This window comes from Homarus americanus, unplaced genomic scaffold, assembly GCF_018991925.1.
Source record: "Homarus americanus isolate GMGI-L3 unplaced genomic scaffold, GMGI_Hamer_2.0 scaffold31037, whole genome shotgun sequence".
Taxonomy (NCBI): Eukaryota; Metazoa; Arthropoda; class Malacostraca; order Decapoda; family Nephropidae; genus Homarus; species Homarus americanus.
Genome location: NW_024722227.1, coordinates 10,393,588 through 10,414,737, shown reverse-complemented (window position 1 = coordinate 10,414,737; position 21,150 = coordinate 10,393,588). Strand labels below are relative to the sequence as shown.

Here is a 21,150-nt window from a genome sequence, read left to right as displayed (position 1 = left end):
AAAATTTATTTTCACTTTCCCTTGAAGCCACAAAGAGAGATGTCTTTCCTATTGCTCCTCACTGAAATACCACCATTTGCATGGCATGGGATGTGTTTCCTCTCATCGAGTGTGCTATTTATTATGTCTTTGTTGCTAGCAGTCACATGGATAAGCTTATTACTGACTTCATTAGTTTTATCAGAATACCTTATTACAGTACCTGTACAGTACAATATTTGCATTAAAATTATATCTTTAGCATCAATAGGTCCAGGGATATGGTTTTGCCTATATTGGCAACCATCTTGTTAGCCATCTTTAATTGTGAACTTACAGCTAAAAATCAAACTTGGCTCCAGTGATTTTCATGATCAGCAGGGAGTATGCCAGCTTTTGGTAAATGGCCACTATCAGGAAATTACTAAGGATTTCCAAATATAAGTCATATAACAGTTGCATTGTGATTCAACAGAAAACTGCTGCCTGAATTAATACCACTTACCTGAATCCACAAATAGCAAGGAAAGTGTAGTACAGTAGAAGTCCAAAAATCCGGACTGCTTGGGGATTGGGCCGGTCCGGATTTTCGGATTTTCCGGATTCCCAGGCAGTACTTTTAAAATTCAAATTTAAGGAGGAATAAAGAAGAGATGAACAGGTACATTTTGATAGTTTATTCATTCACAAATATAGCATGGTTCATTTATCAAAACGAGCAGTTTTAAAGAAAAAGTTGTGAATTCTAGAATTTTATTCTTAGCCTTTTTTATATCATAAATTGTAGACTTTCCAATGTCGTATGTTTCCATTAGAACAGTATTGCTCACACCACGTTCTAGTTTCTTAATTATTTCAAGCTTGTCACTCAATTTCAACGTGTTCTTCTTTCTCTTCACACAACGAAGTTTATCTACTATAGGAGCCATTATTATGGGCTTGTACAGTACTCTGTAAATGGAAAGAGTAGAACTCAAAATTACATATGTTGTCAGTTTGATTGCTCGTTTTAAAGTGGCGACCACGTGGTCGCTTGTTGTCGCTGTGCAGCTGTGGCGCTCACGCATGCGCACATACACACAAAAGCCCGCTAAAAAAAAAAAAAAAAAGTTGTGAGTTTTCGAAAAGTCCGGATTCTCGGGTGGTCCGGATTTCTGGCATCCAGATTTTTGGACTTTTACTGTATACTGTATGGGAGACACTAAAGTATACAGTACCTGTAATTATATAATGAATACAAAATGTATGACTAACATTTATCCTCCTTGGTTGCTCCACATTAAGTCATTGGCAGTAGGTACTGCTTCTTATAACCTCAGTGACGTTGCAGGAATTGCGAGGGTCACAATATGGCTTTACTTTAATGGCTGAAAGAGGTTCAGAATGTGAAGAGTTTAGACCTCAGGTTGAAAATCTTTGGCCCAGTGATCTGAAACCTCACTAGCACTCTGACACAACCACTGGATTAAATGACTGAATCTTACACTGTATCCTTATTTGACAGGCTAAAAAGAATACCCTGTACACAGCAATAAAACTTATATACAGGTACTATTAAACATGTCAACCTCTGGCAAAAACAAGCTAACCCAGAGGGTGTTTTAGTAATAAGGATCCTGCTTGTTATTAGTTAATGATGGATCTTGTTATTAGCTAATGCCTAACAGGTCCTTAAAATGTATATGAAAACCCTAAAGAGTAATAGAATATTTATTCAATCAAAATTTGGTAACAATAATAAATAACTGAAAACAGTCTGTACAGTACATCATTGATTTCAGTTAAATTCAGTCTCCCTAAGATATCAAAGTACTTGATGCAAAAATAGTTCCTTAGTTTCTCAGCAAGCATTGGAGTCAACATAAAGCTTCAAAGGATGCATTTCCCCTCGACCTAATTTTCCAGATTCAATAACAAATGAGTGGCCAAAAATATATTATTAATGCAAGTACAGTGCTAATAATGACTGCAAAATACCAATCCTATTATCTGGGGATATTCAATTAAATACCATCCAGCATTTATCTGTCTGGGACAAAATGACAATTTATATGGCAACATTATTTATTTAGATAAAATACATGATTAACTACACTTTGCCACATAGAGCATGCAAAATATTTTGTAACTTTAACACCATTCACAATTATTTGGGTAAGAAACACCTATGGTGTGCAATATACAAAATATGTGCCAAAGAATTCTGCATGTAGGCAAAATGAGTTCTTACTGTATGCAGTTTGCTTCTGCTTGATCTATACACAATGTTTAAAAAAAAACATGATTTTTCCACTGCACTGTTCCCAAATCTAGATTTCAGACCTAATACAATACAGTATATTACAGTCAATTGGAACTGTGGCCACAAATCAGCAAATCTATGTAATGAGTAAACCCTCACACTTTCGGCCCTCTCGGATCCGGATTTCGGTTGGTCTGGATGTGGCAAATACATATCTGGTCTCTCACTCTCAGTCCGTATGCTGTGTTTTCTCCCCCGTTGCTAAAATGGATCCAGTCTGAGTCATCTGTTGGGCCAAGCTGTGAGGAGTTAACAGTTGTTTTTCAACTCATATTTTTGGGTAGATATACGTAACTTTCTTCATTTATTTTTACTCAGTTACATGCACACACCATCCTACATACATATTGTGAAAAAAGTAAAAGAAATAGTTGTCCTAAGGGTAAATACGTAATGAGAGAAAAAAGCATCCCAGCTGATCTTTGTTACTTTGGTGAGGCAGGGATTGTATGCAAATAGCAACTGTATTAAACTTTCATTTAGCTTTTATTTACTGTGAATTTGCATTTATGTGGCAACCCTCTTTCTACTCACAATTCAATTCATGCGGAAAAAATTCCCTATTATGCATTCTGTAGAAGATATGGCTCCACACCTGCCTTCGTTTGTGAGACTATCTATTACAGTACTGCATCTCTTAATAAATGTTTTTGAAGTTAAACAATTGATTGATTTCCAGTAAAGCCTCATTAAGGCGGATGTTGCTTAAGCCATACAAAATAAAAATAATAAAAAATAAAAAAATATGACAAAATTTTTCCTACGATGAAATGTCCACAAAATTTAAAAGGACTGAGGTGTCAGCGCGCGGGACACAGGTGTCCAAGAGTTATCAATTGATGTTTTGGGGACTTATTATTTCATTCACTCTAGTAATGATACAATGTTTCTTATTATGTTATCATACTGGTTTATATAGTTCGTTTATCAATGTGCCCATCACCGTTTTAAAATTAGCCTACAGTACTGGACAAGATATGTATTTCTCCTGTAAGTATTTCGATCATACACCTGGCAACAGGAGCGAGCGAGTGACCGCTAGTTAGAGAGTCGTCTGCAGTTGTAACTCTCCTCCATCACTGCAATATTTCACTGGATTTACTGTTAATATTAGTGTTAACTGATATAATAGTGCTTAATACTGATTAATCACAGCATTGTAGCCAGGTTAAACTCATCACTGTAACCACCAGGCTACTAACCCAAGCTGTGAGGTGTTATGGTTTTGTTTCAACTTATATTTTTGGGTAGATATACATAACTTTCGTAATTTATTTTTGCTAGTTACATGCACACTCCATCCTTACACATTTCTTTGCACACAATTTAGCTGGGTCCGTGAGGGGGAGGAAGACGGTTGCAGAGTGTAGGGGGGACCTTGCTGGGGAATCAGTGTCCCAGTTGATCTTTGTTACTATGGTGAAACAGGGAGTGTATACAAATGGCAACTGTGTTAAACTTTCATTTGGCTTTTATTTACTGACTTGGAAATACAGAAATTTTTTTTCGTATTATTTTTATTTATTCTTCACATTTCTTGGTACAGGTAACTTGCGTTTGATTTAAGCATCTTTTGGAATAACGCGATTGGTCAATTAATACCAAAACTAATTTATGGGCATCTATTTTTGAAATAACACGCTCAAGACAAGTTTAAATTTGGCGCTCATATTCGCCTGGCAGTGGAGTCGCGTGTGATGCCTGCTGAGGTGCTGGTAAGTTATTACTATAAAGCACATCGTATCAAAAATTTTAATATTATTATTAATATATAATAATTATTATAATAATGTAATAATAAAGATTATTACTACTAATGATGAAGATAATGATGATAATGAAGTATTCTATACAAAAACTGTGACAACGTCCAGCAAGCTTCACGCGTATTGCTTTCTCAGTTCACACCAGCACTACTTTTTCTTTCTGCTCTCATTTGCATTGTGTGTTTATCAGGTACCTTTAAGTGTTAAACGCTGTTTTCCCCATTAAGCATGTCTGGAAAACATCCATCTGCCTCCTCTGGGTCACCTAAAGCTAAAAAGGCACGAAAAACAAAAGCAATGGATGTTTAATTAAATGTAATCACCCGCCTTCAGAGAGGAGAGCGTGTGTCGGAGGTTGGCCGCGTGCTTGGTTTAAGTGAGAGCACTGTTCGTACCCCGTACGGTATATGATGGTTCCCCCAACCTGTACCATTTACAGGTATTCTTATGGGAAAATTATGTTTAATTTACTCAATTTTTAATTAAGCGGTGATTTTCAAGAACGTAACCCCAGCGTAAAACGAAAAGTGGGTGTGTTGTATACAGTATATTATTTTATGAAAAGAATACTTACAATTAATGTATAACTTTCCCTTAGTGATGCGCACGCATGCACACGCACATACACACTCATATATATACATGGTTTGCCAAAATTAGTGTAGGAATTTCAGTTAGTTTGAAGGATTCTGGGATATTTATAATTTTTTTAATTGATGATTTGTAGGGTGATTATACCTTACTTTTTTTTAAATGACGAAGGTGTAACCATTACTGTCAATGGTGAAAGGTCACATGATTGATACATTTCTTAAACCAATAGTAAATGCCATTGATAATCACCATGAAACTTAAAGCCTATTGTATAACCAGAAGCCTTCGCTGGGAGGACGGGGGGGGGGGCTGTGGGGGGTTGGGAGGGAGGGGTGACAGTGACATGTTTGACAGTTAGCGCCAAGGTCTGATGAAGTATTAATTTGTTTATTTATGTCCTTTTGATTGAGTATTTGTTTTTTGCTTATACCATTTCATAGAAGTGACCGGGGAGAATATAATTTACATTGCTGGAATTCTTATAAGATAGTGATTAATTTGAATGTAAACATGCCATAGTTTGCACTAGACAAAAATTTTAGTAATCATTTTGTACATTACAGTATTCTGATTACATGTACAGTTCAGCTTTGTCCTTAGGACAGTGTGTGCATGTAAATGAGTTTCAATAAATGAATAAAGTTACATATATGAGCCAAAAATAATAGTTGAAAAACTTTATGTAGAGAGAGCTTGGATGGCTAAATTTTAGAATGACCAATAATTTTAATACTGTATAAAAAAATGCACAAATATTAAAGAGCACAATTTTCTTTATATTTACTCCATTGGAAACGAATGTAAACATAGTAGAGATCATTGAATTGGCTGAGTACCTCCTCAGCTTATCAGCTGATGTTCAAAACAAAATGTGATTTTCGTAAGGATTTTGTTAATCAAATTTTTTTTCGTTAACCAAATTGAAGATTCTTATGGAAGGTAATTCGTTAACCAAAATTCCGTTAACCGAGGGACCACTGTGTATTCTGAAACCAGAAAATACAATATAGGGCTACTCATATATGGTTGATGGAGACTTGTAAATGATACAGCATTAAAATTATTCAGTATCCCTTCCTTAAACTTAATTCTCTGCTGGTTCAATAGATGGCACTATTATGGGAATATCTGGCATCTTTTTTATTTGTGCACAATGGTTTCAGTTCATCTCAGCCAAGTTTTCCTATATTTACTCTATGGTCTTTGGTTGTTAATATGGCGAGCATTTCGTCAAGCATTCCAAATTGTAGCAACGGAAAATCTAACAATAATTTTTTGGGGGACAGTACATTTCCTTTTCAAATATAAACTACTGTAATAGTGTTATGAGAATCCCTCAACAGAGGCGAGCTGGCATGGGACAATCCCCTAATCCAGCGATGATGTTGCTGGCAGTCAATAGAGCCATTCCTTCCCTTGCTGTTGTTTCAGCACTCCCAATATGAGGTATCAGTGCTGAAATTTAAAGAAAATATGTAAGAATTACAGTATCCATCATTTTCAAGATAACAAGAAAGTTTCCTGTAATAAGTTTTAACAATCCACACTCATCACCATCATCAATGACTTACTACACAACCATTTTCCATGCTCGTGTTAGTTAACTGTGATTAACTAATGTCAACTCTCCATGCTCTTGCAGCCTTCTCCCCAGGTTCTTCTTTAAGGTTATTTCTCACAACCTTCCCCATGACATTCTTGTCCTACTTGGCTTATTTATAAAATTCATCTCATATATGGATGATATAAAATAAAGCAAAAACACTTACTGCAGTTCGGCAAAGTGGTAAGTTCATGGTCTGGTGGGAGAGGTTCTGGGGTCATCACATCCAGTCCTGCAGCACGAATCTGGTTGGTCCTCAGTGCCTTGATCAAGGACTCTTGCTTAATAACACCTATACAGTATGCAAAAAAAATATTAATAATTTTAAAAGCTAAAGTAACCCAAAATTAATAAATCAAGGTTGGAGCCTATTTCTGTTTCAGGTTAATGGCATTTTATGCATTGGTGGTACACTTTATAATAATAATAACAGCTTTGGCTCTACAAAAAGACGAATGAAAATGAAGAAGTTTAAGAACGATGACAAAACTTTGTATCTGATACTTCATGCCTCATAATTTAACATACAGTGACCCCTCCGTTAACGAACTCAATCCGTTCCAGAAGGTCGTTCGTTAACCGAAACGTTCGTTAACCGAAACCATTGTTTCAATGGGTTTTTGGGTAATTGGTTCCAGCTCACCGAAAATTTCCTAAATTCAACAAAAATGGTAGAAAAGTTCACTTACTTTGAGGTGTGTATGTAGAAGGCTCCTGGATGATGATGATGATGATGGGATTTAGAATGGGGGTGGAGGAGAAGGAAAAGAGAAGGCATTGGGGTGGAGAAGTCACCCCATGGCGCCATTTCACCCATAAAATTTTAGCTCTCTTGGTGTAATTCAAGATTATTTTCTTTAAATCAACACTGCACTGCATTATATATTGTCAATATGTAAAATATATTTCAAAATGACCAATAATTTGCTTGGAAACACAGAAAAAAGCGTTTAGTTGAAGAGAGTCTCAAGCAAGATGTTACCTCCAGTGAAAACAGAGAGAGACTAACTCCTGTTTGCTGTGTTAAGAGGCTGGATGCCTGCGCATTAAACTAGTCACTTTACCTTCAGTTATGTTCAATAATTGTTAAAATGACAAAAAAATTGAATATTAAAATTTTAAAATTATTGAATAGTATAAACTTCTTGATATTTACTAAAATAGTAAGGAATTTAAGCCCTAGAACCGATTAATGTATTGGCGGACTGATACTAATGCTGGTTGCCCGGTCAGTGCAGGCGAAAACATGTTGAAGTCGGTTCGTAAGAACTTCGTTAACCGAATTTTTTTTCGTTAACCGAATTTTTTTTCGTTAACCGAATTGAAGATCCTTATGGAAGGCAGTTCGTTAATCGAAATTACGTTAACCGAGGTGTTCGTTAAACGAGGGGTCACTGTAACAGCTAATACAGGTTGACAATCCCTTATCCGAAATCCTTGGGGCCAGATGCATTTCGGATTTCAGATTTTTTTTTTTTTTTTTTTTAAAGGATCAGACCACAGGCCCTGGCCCACTTTGGGGCCTGGGGGGCTAAAAATAAATAAAAAAATAAAAAAATAAAAAAATAAAAAAATAAAAGGAGAAAAGGAGAAAAGGAGAAAAGGAGAAAAAGAGAAAAAGAGAAAAAGAAAAAAGAAAAAAAGAGAAAATGAGAAAATGAGAAAATGAAAAAGAAAAAGAAAATGAAAAAGAAATACAGTTGTACCCCACTTAACGCGGTCAATTGAACCCAGAGGGTCCCGCGTTAAGTGAAAACCGTTAAGTGAAAACCGCGTTAAGTGAAAACCTGAAAACCGTGTTAAGTGAATAACAGAACATATGGGATTAATTCCAATAGAACCCAGCCCGACCCCCAAACTCCACTTTTTGACGACAAATAACTGTTGTAGTAAAAATAACATCTTAATTTTATGATGGTACATGCACACAATTAATACTTAAGAGAAATAGAGAAATACAGTCGCCAAGTTAATGTCCATTCAAATAATGGACTCAACTCCCTCCCCCTCTTCTCACACTACACTCACTGGCTCTTCCCTCTGAGAAATTTTTGGGGGAAAACCAGGTATAGTAATAAATAATTCCTCAAACTAAAGTTAGGATAATATAATTGACATTGCTGGATTCCTTGTAAGACCAGGAATATTTTGAATATAAATGTCATATATTTTTCACAAAAGATAACATAATTACCTAGAGAACAATTTTTATCTAAAAATTGTATGTTTAATGCAAAATATATGTTGTTTATATTCAAAATGATCACCAAATTATAAGAATTCCAGCAATGTAAATTATATTCTGGCCGGATAATTTGTATGAATTTTATGAGCTAAAACAAATATCTACAGTTAATAAAAAAAAAAATATATTCTTCAACACTATCTGTCAATCAAAGTACCCCACCTTGCCTCCCCCCCTCTTCCAACCACGCGGTCAGTCCCAACCCTCCCCCCACCCCCCACCAATCCTCCATTCAAGAGTTTTTAACATTTAGTATTAAATAATACCTCAGATTAAAGTTAGGATAATATAATTGACATTGCTGGATTCCTTGTAAGACCAGGAATATTTTGAATATAAATGTCATATATTTTGGACAAAAGATAACATAATTACCAGAGAACAATTTTTATCTAAAAATTGTATGTTTAATGCAAAATATATGTTGTTTATATTCAAAATGATCACCAAATTATAAGAATTCCAGCAATGTAAATTATATTCTGACCGGGTAATTTGTATGAATTTTATGAGCTAAAACAAATATCTTCAGTTAAAAAAAAAAATAATTCTTCACCGGGTAACAGATGGTCGGTCGGTCGGTCCCTCCCTCCCCCCCACCCCCCACCAACCGTCCCAAGGAGATGTGTGGGATAACCACTAAATTTTAATAAATAATACCTCAAACTAAAGTTAGGATAATATAATTGACATTGCTGGATTCCTTGTAAGACCAGGAATATTTTGAATATAAATGTCATATATTTTGGACAAAAGATAACATAATTACCTAGAGAACAATTTTTATCTAAAAATTGTATGTTTAATGCAAAATATATGTTGTTTATATTCAAAATGATCACCAAATTATAAGAATTCCAGCAATGTAAATTATATTCTGACCGGGTAATTTGTATGAATTTTATGAGCTAAAACAAATATCTTCAGTTAAAAAAAAATAATTCTTCACCGGGTAACAGATGGTCGGTCGGTTGGTCCCTCCCTCCCCCCCACCCCCCACCAACCGTCCCAAGGAGATGTGTGGGATAACCACTAAATTTTAATAAATAATACCTCAAACTAAAGTTAGGATAATATAATTGACATTGCTGGATTCCTTGTAAGACCAGGAATATTTTGAATATAAATGTCATATATTTTGGACAAAAGATAACATAATTACCTAGAGAACAATTTTTATCTAAAAATTGTATGTTTAATGCAAAATATATGTTGTTTATATTCAAAATGATCACCAAATTATAAGAATTCCAGCAATGTAAATTATATTCTGGCTGGGTAATTTGTATGAATTTTATGAGCTAAAACAGGCAGTCAGGCAGGGTGGCGGGTGGGGGGTGGTGCGAATCTAAAAATAGCTCTCGAGCCGGACACTCACCGCATTGCTGTGGAAAAATCCGCGTTAAGTGAAAGTTCAGCTTTGGCAAGGCACCGCGTATATGCGAAAACGCGTTAAGTGAAAGCGCGTTAAGCGGGGTAATACTGTAGAAAAAGAAAATGAAAATGAAAATGAAAAAGAAAAAGAAAATGAACAAGAACATGAAAATGAAAATGAAAATAAAAAAGAAAAAGAAAATGAAAATAATAATAATAATAATAATAATAATAATAATAATAATTCATAGGTGGTGTTTCTCACTTTTGATCTTTTTTCATTTTTGTATCTTTATTATTATTATTATTATTATTATTATTATTATTATTTTATTTTTGTGTATTTTTTATTAAAATTTTTATTTACTATGAATAATTATTATTATAATTATTACTGTATTATTATTATTATTATTATTATAGTTATTATTACTATTACATTTTCGCCCCCCCAGGCCCCGATGTGGGTCAGTGAGCTGTGCCCGGGTGGGCTAATCCCTTATTTAAAAAAAAAAAAAAAAAATTGACCCACAAAAAAAAAAAACTTTCGGTTTTCAAAGCTTTTCGGTTTTCGGAATTTTGGATAAAGGGTTGTCAACCTGTACGTATTGTTTGTACAACTTCACATTTCTCAACGACAAAACATATTTCAAATAAATAATTCCATATAAATTCTTCATATTTATCATCAGTCTCACATTGTCTCTAATTCCTGTCACCCCTCTTCTATAAAGGGTACATAAAAAACAAATTATCACCCTTGCCAGCTGGCCTCCATATGTTGCAAGGGTGCCTGGAAAAAACCCAGACACTGTTCATAGTGGACAGATGGTAGTGTGGTAATGAAGGAAACACAAGAGAGAGGAGCAGCTTTATTCCTGACGTTTCGTCACTATGGAAGCTCCCTTCCACAATACTGCCCCAGGATTTTCATATACCTGTACTGTAGTTTACCTGTCACTTCACACTATCCAGCACCACCAATCAATACCAGGTTCATCCTAATAAACCACTTGACACTAGAGTCTCTCTCCCTCTCTCTCTCATCTCACGGAAATTACTACTGGGACTAGGTATTTTCTATCAGAGAGAGGATACTGGATTTTTTTTTCATTAGAAATTTGAATTTAGTCTAAAAATACAGCACAGGGTAGTCGAAATAGCACTTTTGGACAGAATGCACAATTCACTTGTTTTTAACATATAAGCCTTATTCCAGGGGTGTCAAACACACAGTCCACGCCCGATAACTTCTTACATGCAGAACACAGCCCACTGGCTGCTCCAGCTGTACTTTGAGCAGCTAAATGCGTATATAAGAGCGCATTTATATAGTTTTATCAGTTACATAAATGATTTGGGATACTGCATATACAGCCATACAAACTGTAGTTCATTACCAATTGTGTAACATTGTTGGTATCAATTGTCTCTGTTTGCTTTATGTTTGATACAAAACAAAAGAAATATAAAAAGACTTCATTCGAAAGTGAATTTCATCTTTGACTTCAACCTTTTATGATAAATATTTAAAAGAAAGTTATGTATATCTACCTGAAAATATGAGTTGAAAAACTTGTACAGTCAACCCTCGCTTTACGCGGTCCCACATTCCTCGTTTCCACGTTTACGCGGTACCCTGCCGAAACAGGAATGCTCACATTCCGTAGTGCGTGTACCCCTTTACGCAGAGAGCGGCTGGCGAGCCGCGCCATTTTTGGATCCAAACCTCCCGCCATCTCTCTCGCCCTCTCCCGCCATCCGCCATGTTGTATAAGCTGCGCGAGCATGGTGCGCACCAGGTCGCCCAGTCATCAAAACATTACCGAGTTCTTCACCCGCCACCTACCACAGCCGGCCCAAGTCAGTGATAGTGATAATTATAGTGAGGATATGGACTTATATGGACTTTGAGGGGTTTGACAAAGAGGCCCTGCAAGCCTCTGTGGTGGATAGTGATACAATTGATACAAGTGATACAGGTGAGGGCCAATAATCTGCCCTCTGCCTCGGAACCAACCCCCCATCCCGTGTGCCCAGCCATCTTTTCTACTAATGTAAGTGTTAAAAAACCTAATATTATTTATATTTCTCTTAATTATTAATTGTGTGTGCATACCATCATAAAGTTAAGATAATATTTTTACTACAACATAGTTGTGTGTCGTCAAAAAGTGGAGTTTGGGGGTCGGCCCGGTCTCTATTTCAATTAATCCCATATGTTATGTTGTTCACTTTACGCGTTTCTCACTTTCCGCGGTACCCTGTGGGTTGAATTAACCGTGTAAAGTGAGGGTTGACTGTACTCAAATGTACTCCACTAGACTAAAATTTCTATCTCTTGTGCAAACTATGTGATGTTTATACTCAAATTAATCACTATCTTACAAGGATTCCAGCAATGCAATTTATATTCTGCTAAGTCTAGTCAGCTACATTTTATAAGATAAAAACTTTAAGCCTATAACTACCTTCACCCAGGCTGGGAGGGAGGAAGGAGAGTTAAGTGCCCCCTCATAATTTTGTCTGGACTAAAGGAAGTGCCTGACCATCAGTTCCCGGATAATCAGTGGTGTACCTGTATTTAACATTATTTTAGAGAATAACAGGTCTGCTTACCAATTGTGAACACATTTAGTTTGAATAAATGGACAGTTACACAAACAATTTCTATGAACCAATCAGCTATTTGTAGCTATAGACGAGGGGCGTGGCTTACGGGCCAGGTTAGCATGGAAAGGGTATTGTTCTGCAGAGTCAATCAAGGCAGTTGGAGCGTTGTAAATATAGGAAGCAGTGTCCAGTGTTTTTACTTTTGAGCCCATAATCATGTTATCAAAGAAAAGAACAATTAATGACGAGTGTGGAAAATCTTGTACTGTTTTGTTCAAATGAATGGAAAACCGCCATGTTTGATTTGTAAGCAACAGGTGGCTGTTGCCAAAGATTACAACGTTCGAAGGCATTATGACAGAACCATGCTCTGAAGTATAATAAATATACAGCTCCTCCCAGAGTTATGACCTACTCGACTTACGACCACCCGCACTTACAACCTGACCCAGTCATAACAAAAATTTTGTCAAATTACGTATTTTCGAGTCAGTACACAGACAAAATTTTTGTTTGTAATTCACTTTAAATTGGCTGGCAAGCCTAAAAGTGAGAGCTTTGTGATGCTGAGAAGAAAAAGAGACATCCATTTTAGATTTTCTATATTATTTAAGCATTTTCGACTTACGACCATTTCAACTTACGACCTGGATTTGGGTCCCTAACCCCGTCGTAAGTCGGGGAGAAGCTGTAGTGGCAAGTTACGTGAAGAAAAAGTTAGAGAGTTAGAGCAGTCATTGAAAAAGCAGCAGTCAGTATTTAAGAGTGTTCATCAAGTTAGTGATGCTGCAGTTAAGGCATGTTACAGAAGTGCCCATGAAATAGCTGTGTCATCGAACTCTTTTTCTGAAGGGAACTTTATAAAGAAATGCATGTTGATGGCTTCAGAAGATATTTGCCCGAAAAAACATCAACCATTTGCAAATATTAGCCTTTCAAGAAATATAGTTGCAGGATAATTAATGAATTATCAGAGAATATTAACAGTCAACTCTAAGTTAAGTCCTTTACTGCATTTTCTGTTGCAATTCATGAAAGTACCGATACAACTGATGTAGCACAACTTGCAGTTTTTATATGTGGTGTAGATGAAAATATGCAGTTAATAGAAGAGCTTGTGGATCTGGTACTAATGAAAGGAACAACAACAGGTGATGACATCTTTGGGAGGGGCACTGGGTAAATTAGGTGTTGACTGGGTACAAACTGTGAGTCTGACTACAGATGGAGCACCACAAATGATGGTTAGAAAAACTGGCGTGGCAACTGTAGGTTATGTATCTAAGCTACTGTGCTGAGTAGCAACCTTGTATATAAGCTACAGTACTGTGCCGAGTAGCATTTATATATGTAATTACGTGGCAACATTGCCCCGAGGCTGCCATATGGCAAGGCAGTCTCAGTCTGACTCTGTGGGCCGTGCATGGCACACGCTAGTCACCACTTGTATTTCTCCTATCCGTTAATAAATGGACTTCAGTGTTACCCGGTGTTTCCCTACCCATCACTGCCTTCTTCAGGGAACACTTGGAACCTTCAGCAACAAAATTAAAGGAAAAACTACTAGCTGTGAACCCAAACCATCAATTTCATAATTTGCATTGCATTATACATAGAGAAGTGTTGTGCAGTAAAATATTAAAGATGGATAATGCCATGGATGTTGTTATAAAGACAGTGAACTTTATACGAGCACAAGGTCTGAACCACAGACAGTTCAACTGCTTTTTGGAGGAAAATGAGAACACACATGGACTACCATAGCACATTGTTGTTCACTGGTTAAGTCGGGGAGTCAAACTGAAGTGATTTAATGGATTGCATATTAAAGAGCACTTAAATTATCTGAACACAAAGATGCAAGGATGCAATAAATTGGTAACAAAGTTTTGTGGCTGTATTCGTGCCTTTGAGATGAAACTGCAGCTTTTCGAAAAGCAACTTGCAGAGTAATCTTTCATACTTTCCGACCTTAAAGTCCCTACAAGGCACACCTGAGCTTCATGTTAATACCAACAAAGAAAAGTACTGCATCAGGATTTCCAAGTTAAGGAATGAGTTCCAAGAAAGATTTGCCAACCTTAAATACCTTGAGAAAGATATTCCATTCTTCAGAACCCATGACAGATCAGTGTTAATGATGTACCAGAACATCTTCAGTTAGATTTAACTGGGCTCCAGTGTGATTCTGTTTTCAGGAACAAGATTTCAGGAGTCGATGTTGGCACATTTTATCAACACAGTGGTCCCTCGGTTAACGAACACAATTCGTTACAGAAGGTCGTTCATTAACCAAAAAATAATTTAACCGAAACCATTGTTTCAAAGGGATTTTGGGTAATTGGTTCCAGCTCACCAAAAATTACATACAAAGTAAAAATAAATGCAGTAAAGTACACTTACTTTGAGGAGTGATGTAGAAGGCTCCTGGTTGAAGATGATGATGGGAATTGGAAGTGGGGGTGGAGGAGAAGGGAGAAGAAAAGGAAGTGGGGGTGGAAGAGAAATCACCCCATGCTTCATGCCGTCATTTCACCCACAAAATTTTAAGTTCACTAGGTGTAATTCAAGATTATTTTCTTTAAATCAACATTGCACTGCACTATATATTGTCAATATGTAAAATAAATTTCAGAATGACCAATAGTTGTACTGTAAAAATTTAAAAATAGTTTATGTTCAAGAGAGCCACAAGCAAGATGTTTCCTCTACTGACCAGAGATACAAACTGAGGCCTTGCTGGGTGAGTCAAGTGGCTGATTGGCACACCAAAAACTAGTTTCCTGTACAATACTGCAATTATGTTAAATAAGTGTTAAAATGACTAAAAATTTTAATATAAAACTTGTAAAATTATTGACTAGTACAACCTTCTTGATATTTACTCAAATGGGAACGAATTTAAGCCCTAGAACCGATTACTGTATTGGAGGACTAATATTCCAGCTGGTGAGCAAGCGAAAACATGTTGACATGATTTCGTAAGAATTTCGTTAACCGAATTTTTGTTCGTTAACTGAATTGAAGATTCTTATGGAAGGTAATTTGCTAAACGAAATTTCATTAACTGAGGGATCACTGTATGTAGGACCAAATAATCCCAGGATTAAGTGCTTTGCCTCAAAGATTCTATCCACTTTGGAAGTACAGTCGGTCAAAAAATTATGTGAAAAGTGGGGTCCAATGGATGTCAAAATGAACAATACAACCCCTGTTGTCTGGGCACTGTTGCCTCAGTAGGGTTGGTAAGTGTGTGCACACAGGGTGGTGTAATGCGTCTAGTGTGGCAGCATTATGTTAGTGTTAAGGTGCAAGCATTGCTTGCTTCCTTTTGCTTTCAGCTACCGCCGCGTGGCGAACAGGGAAGCAACTTGCATACCGGGTTAGTCTTCCCCTACCAGTACACAGCCTCTTCACCACCAAGACTCCTGTTGTGCCTCCTTGTGGCAACATAAGGTAACAGGGTGCTTCTTGGGCCCAGGCTAGACCAACAGGGGATTTCGGAGTAGCAATGGGCCCCAGAGGAACGGCGCATAGATCCACTGGCATGTGGACACGTCCTGGCATCTACCAACCACTGCCCCGCTGCCTAGCGGATTAACCTTGGTAGGTATAAGGCTACAGGAGTAAACCCCGAACGAAAAATCTGCTGTGGAGCCCCGCATCAGGCAGACATGCTTACAGAGCTCCAACAAGACCCCAACGGCGGTATAGGCAGAAGAGGTGACCAACATGGGGAACCGAATGACTACAGCAGCAGAATAAGGCAATGCATGATGGACAGGCTACTAAGGCAAAACCCAACAAACTGGACTATTGGCAGTCCATTGCAACACTTACACCACTGGATCAAGAAAAAGGAGAGCCAAGATGTATGGTTGCAGTCTGCGCTCCTGCCTCTCCAAATAAATCAACTCACGCACAGCCATCATCCAACTCATCATACTTCTCATCATCATCAAACCCTTACATCCCAAGAGTCCTATGGCGACGGACGAGTGGCAACGGGGACAGGCAGAGATAACTGCCGAGAGTCTCTAGTCAAAACTCTGCACATGGGCGGCACAGATAAAATGGTCGTTTATGCACTGGGATCTAGGCAGTAGTGCAATTTGGTTCTGTCTGTGCAACTGAGCAGCCCTTTCGAAGAGCCACTCTGTTCACCCTACATGGGGAGGGGGCTAGAAAAGGTGCCCTAAACATAGCCTGCATAAATAACCAACCTGACTGGGCAACTGCACCCAGTAAGGTCATCCTTATGAGGTCGAGAACACAATTATAATCACAGATCAAAACAAAAACAAACTATACACCCTCTTATGGTCGCTGCATGGAATGTCAGGACCCTTCAGGATACTGGCACAAATGACCGTCCTGAAAGAACTGCCCATATGATAGAAGAACTGTCTAGGTATAACATCAACATAGCAGCCATTATCGAGTCCTGGTTCCCAGACGAGGATCGACTCACAGAACGGGGGTCTGGCTATACCTTCTTCTGGAAGGGTAAGCCTGCTGTGGAGAGATACCGCATTTATGGAGTTGACTTTACCATCCGCCAACGCATCCTACACAGGCTAACTGAAATGCCTGTTGCGATCAACGAGCGCCTCGTGATGCTCAGAGTCCCACTGAATCACTCACATCATGACTTTTTCATCAATGCATACACCTGAACACTGGATGCAAAGGATGACATCAAGGAGGCCTTTTACTCTGACCTTTATCCCCAGAGAAGATAAGGTTGTGCTCCTTGCTGACTTCAATGCCAGAGTTGGCAGAGATGTTGACATTTGGCAGGGAATCATAGGGAGAAATGGACTAGACAAAAGTAATCCCAATGGCCTACTCCTCCTCAGCAAGTGTGCTGCACACAACCTCACTATCACCAACACTTTGTTTAGGCACGCTGACAAATTTACGGGTTCATGGCAACACCCACAATCCAAACACTGGTATCTCATTGACAACATCATTGTCAGAGAAAGAGATCGCCGAGATGTCCTCATCACCCGTGCCATGCGTGCTTCAGACCACTGTGACACTGATCATCGGCTCATCAGAGCCAAGCTCTCACTTCACGTCGCCCCAAAACGGCGAGGGCAACAAGCCTCCAGAAGAAGTTTTAACACTAAGAGTCCGGAGGATCCAGCGGTAGCACATGATTTCAGAGAGCAGTTTGAACATGGGCTGATAAACAAACCAACAACAAACAACCCAAATCCCAGTGCCGAATGGGGTATTCTCGACACTGTCATGACAAAAAGCTGCAGAGAGACACTCTGACAGGCCAAAAGAATACACCGGGATTGGTTTGATGAAAATGAACCAGAAATTAATGAACTCGTCGATGATAAACGTGCTGCTTTTACTGACTGGCAGAAGAACCCTCAGTCTCGGACCAAAGCTGATACCTTCCGCAAGAAGAAAGTGGCAGCCCAGCGCGAACTTAGCAAACTAAAGAACGACTGGTTTAAAAATAAGCATGCGAAAAGTAAAAACTTGCAGATCAACACAAGATGTAAGCGTTTTTCAATTCCACTAAAACATTTTACAGGCCAATCACTCATGGCACAGCCCCCCTCTGCTCATTCGACAGTAACCCCCTAATTAATGACGAAGAAGGCACCTGTCAGCGCTGGAAAGAGCACTTCCATTTGCTGCTCAACCAAAACACCGATGTGGATGTCCTGACTACTCAGCAGGTCCCTCAGCATCCAGAGCTGACCAACCTCAGCTGTCCTCCATCCCTGGATGAGGTAGCTACTGCCATCAAACAGATGAAAAATAACAAAGCCTCAGGGGCTGATGGAATCGCAGCTGAGGAGTATAAAGTAGGAGGACCTCTGCTTACCAGCCGTCTCCACTCTCTCCTGGAGAATATATGGGAAAAGGAGGAAATCCCCCAAGCTCTTAAAGACGCCTCCATCGTCAATATTTATAAGAACAAGGGAGACGGGTCAGACTGTGGCAATTACCGCTGGATCTCGCTGCTGTCTGTAGCTGGCAAAATTATCACCCGAGTCCTCCTAAACAGACTTCTTCTCAATGTGGCTTTAGACCATCACGTGGCACCACTGACATGAACTTTGCTGCCTCCCAGATACAGGAAAAGTGCAGAGAACAGCGTCGTGATCTTATACATGGCCTTTATCGACCTAACCAAGGCCTTCAACTCAGTCAACACGGAAGCCCTCTGGCGGACCCTCAGCCGGTTTGACTGCCCACCAAAATTCATCACCACTGTAAAGCAACTCCACGATGGCATGAACAGCAGTATCCAGCACAATGGCACCCAGTCTGAGTTCTTCCCCATCCAAATGGGGGTAAAACAAGGGTGCGGACTGGTGCCAACTCTCTTTTCCATTTTCTTGGCTGCCTTCCTTACTCGTGCTAGTGCCAATTTAGCCGGCGGGGTGGACATAGAGTACCAGATGAAGGGATTTTTAAACATAAGACAACTCCAGGCAGGAACAAAGGAGTTGGCAGCTTCCATTACTGAACTTCACTGAACGCGACCTACAGGAGATACTGAACACCTCTGCAGATGCGTATGCATACTTCGGCCTTGAGGTGAATGTGCGTATGACTCCAATTCTCGTTCAGCCTACCCCCGGTTCAGCCCCACCTCCACCAACCATCCAGCTTAACGGTACTACGCTCTCTAATGTTACCCACTTTCAGTATCTCGGCTCCCACCTGTACACCACCACAGACAACGATGAAGAGATTCAACATCGGATCAGATGTGCATCTCAAGCCTTTGGCAGACTCCGTACCCATGTCTTCAGCTGTAGGGAGCTGAAATTATCTACAAAGTTGCACGTATATCAAGCAGTGGTCCACCCCACCCTGCTATATGGCAGTGAGACATGGGTCACACACAGGAGGCACCTCAAGGCACTTGAAAACTTTCACCAATGTAGTCTACGTTCCATCCTCTGACTTCGCTGGGAAGACAAGAGAACAAATGCCAGTATTTGCCGACACCAACTGTAGGAGCATCGAGCCTACCATTATCCATGAATGACTACAGCAGGAAACGTCTTATATATTACATGGCAACCATTGTGGCATGCAGGGCTACCACCTTTACGCCAGGTCCTCTATTATTTTCCAAAAACATACGTCCGATGTGTCATATTGTCAGGACAATATTTTTCAGATACTTTTTTGAGAGACAGTACATATGTTTGTGAACAGCTCTTTTCTGTAATGAAAGTATCAAATCTCGGCTTCATTCTGAACTTACTGATGCGCACCTGAATTCAATGCTGAAGGTTGCTGCAGCTCAGTCATTAGCTCCAAACTTTGATGCATTATTCCATACCAAGAGGTGCCAAGTATCAGGGAGCAGCAGTAGCAGGCAATAAGACTAAGGATTGTAACTACAGTATATATTATACAACACATAGCACAAGCAGTTTTTTTTTTTTTTTGAGAGAGAGAGAGAAAGAGTGTCATAATTATGTTACATGGCCCGCATAGTGTGTACCCCTATTAAATCTGGCCTGCTATAGCAAATGAGTTTGACACCCCTGCCTTATTGTGGTCAGTATGTGCTGAACCTCTAAATTTAATACAGTATCCAGCAGTTCATTGAAGAACTATTCCTCCATTGGCAAGCTCATTCAATAACATATTAATTTATTGCCGAGTACATGAGGATGGAACCCAATCTTCCACTCTGATTGGCTATCAAACCAAGGCAAATGTTCTTCTAACTGAGCTATAGAGCCATGCTCATTATGGGACAGAAAATGCCCTGAGTGTTAGCCAATGTGAACAGCTAAATTTTTCCCTATACGTATACTGGACATTTAAATTTTATATGGAAACAAAATTTAACCATATTATTAGATGAACAGGTAGGAGGAAGAAGTGGCTGATCGAGTCATCTGCGAGATGTATAGCTATGAGCCTCTCGGAGGCAAAATAATCTTTGATACTAAGCACTTAAAGTTTCATTTTTGCACTACTGCTCTTAGTAGAGTAGAAAGTCGATATAACACGAGATACGCTCCAAGAGAAGTCGCTTTAAACCGAATTCGCACTAAATCGAAGTGTTGCTTCAATGGAATAATTTAGTTTGGTACTTGAGAGAAACACAAAATACTAAAATCATTTTGACTGATAGTCTACCCAGATGCACCTCAGCCCATCTCCAAGAATGAACAAAACATTGTTTTTTGTAGTACAGGGAGTATTACATTAAAACAAACACTCATAAATCAACAGAGCTAAAATTAAGGGATGGGAAATGGTCTGTTTACTGGCTGGGAAGATGGGGGGGTGAGGTGATATGTTTGACAGTTGATGCCAAGGTCTAGTGTTTGCCGTATATCTCGGCCTACAAGGCGACGGGGTGTATAAGACAGCCCCCAAAATTTCCATTTAAAAAGTAGCTTTTGAGCCCTATTCGCTGTATAAGACCGGTACCCCATTGGGAGCTTACTGACCCAGTAGTCCTTTACCAACCATCCCATTGACCAGTGCTGTTTACACATCCTCGGTTTTTTAAAATAAAGCCAATTCACTTCAAGTAATGGCATCAAATGTTACCGGTTGGTGTAGTGTAAACACTAGTGACTCACTTAAAAGTCTGTTATTTAACTTGAACTAATGTCGGTGTCGAATACAATTGTTTCATTTACTTGAAATGGATTTACCGATT

General features: G+C 38.8%; 1 protein-coding gene across 5 annotated transcripts in view; it reads right to left on the bottom strand.

Annotated features, from left to right (window-relative positions):
• Positions 1–5,509: 5,509 nt before the first annotated feature.
• The window catches only part of LOC121862379 (glyoxylate reductase/hydroxypyruvate reductase-like), a 51,935-nt gene continuing 36,294 nt past the window's right edge, over positions 5,510–21,150 (bottom strand). For 3 of the 5 annotated variants that reach the window (XM_042360642.1, XM_042360643.1, XM_042360644.1), the window contains 2 exons: positions 6,411–6,536; positions 5,511–6,096 (listed from right to left, as the gene is read on the bottom strand). In XM_042360642.1, coding sequence (XP_042216576.1) covers positions 5,978–6,096; positions 6,411–6,536 — 245 coding nt within the window. In that variant the 3' untranslated portion in view covers positions 5,511–5,977. Of the gene's footprint in view, positions 6,097–6,410; positions 6,537–21,150 lie in introns of all 5 variants that reach the window. The other 2 variants (XM_042360640.1, XM_042360639.1) reach the window with 1 other exon arrangement.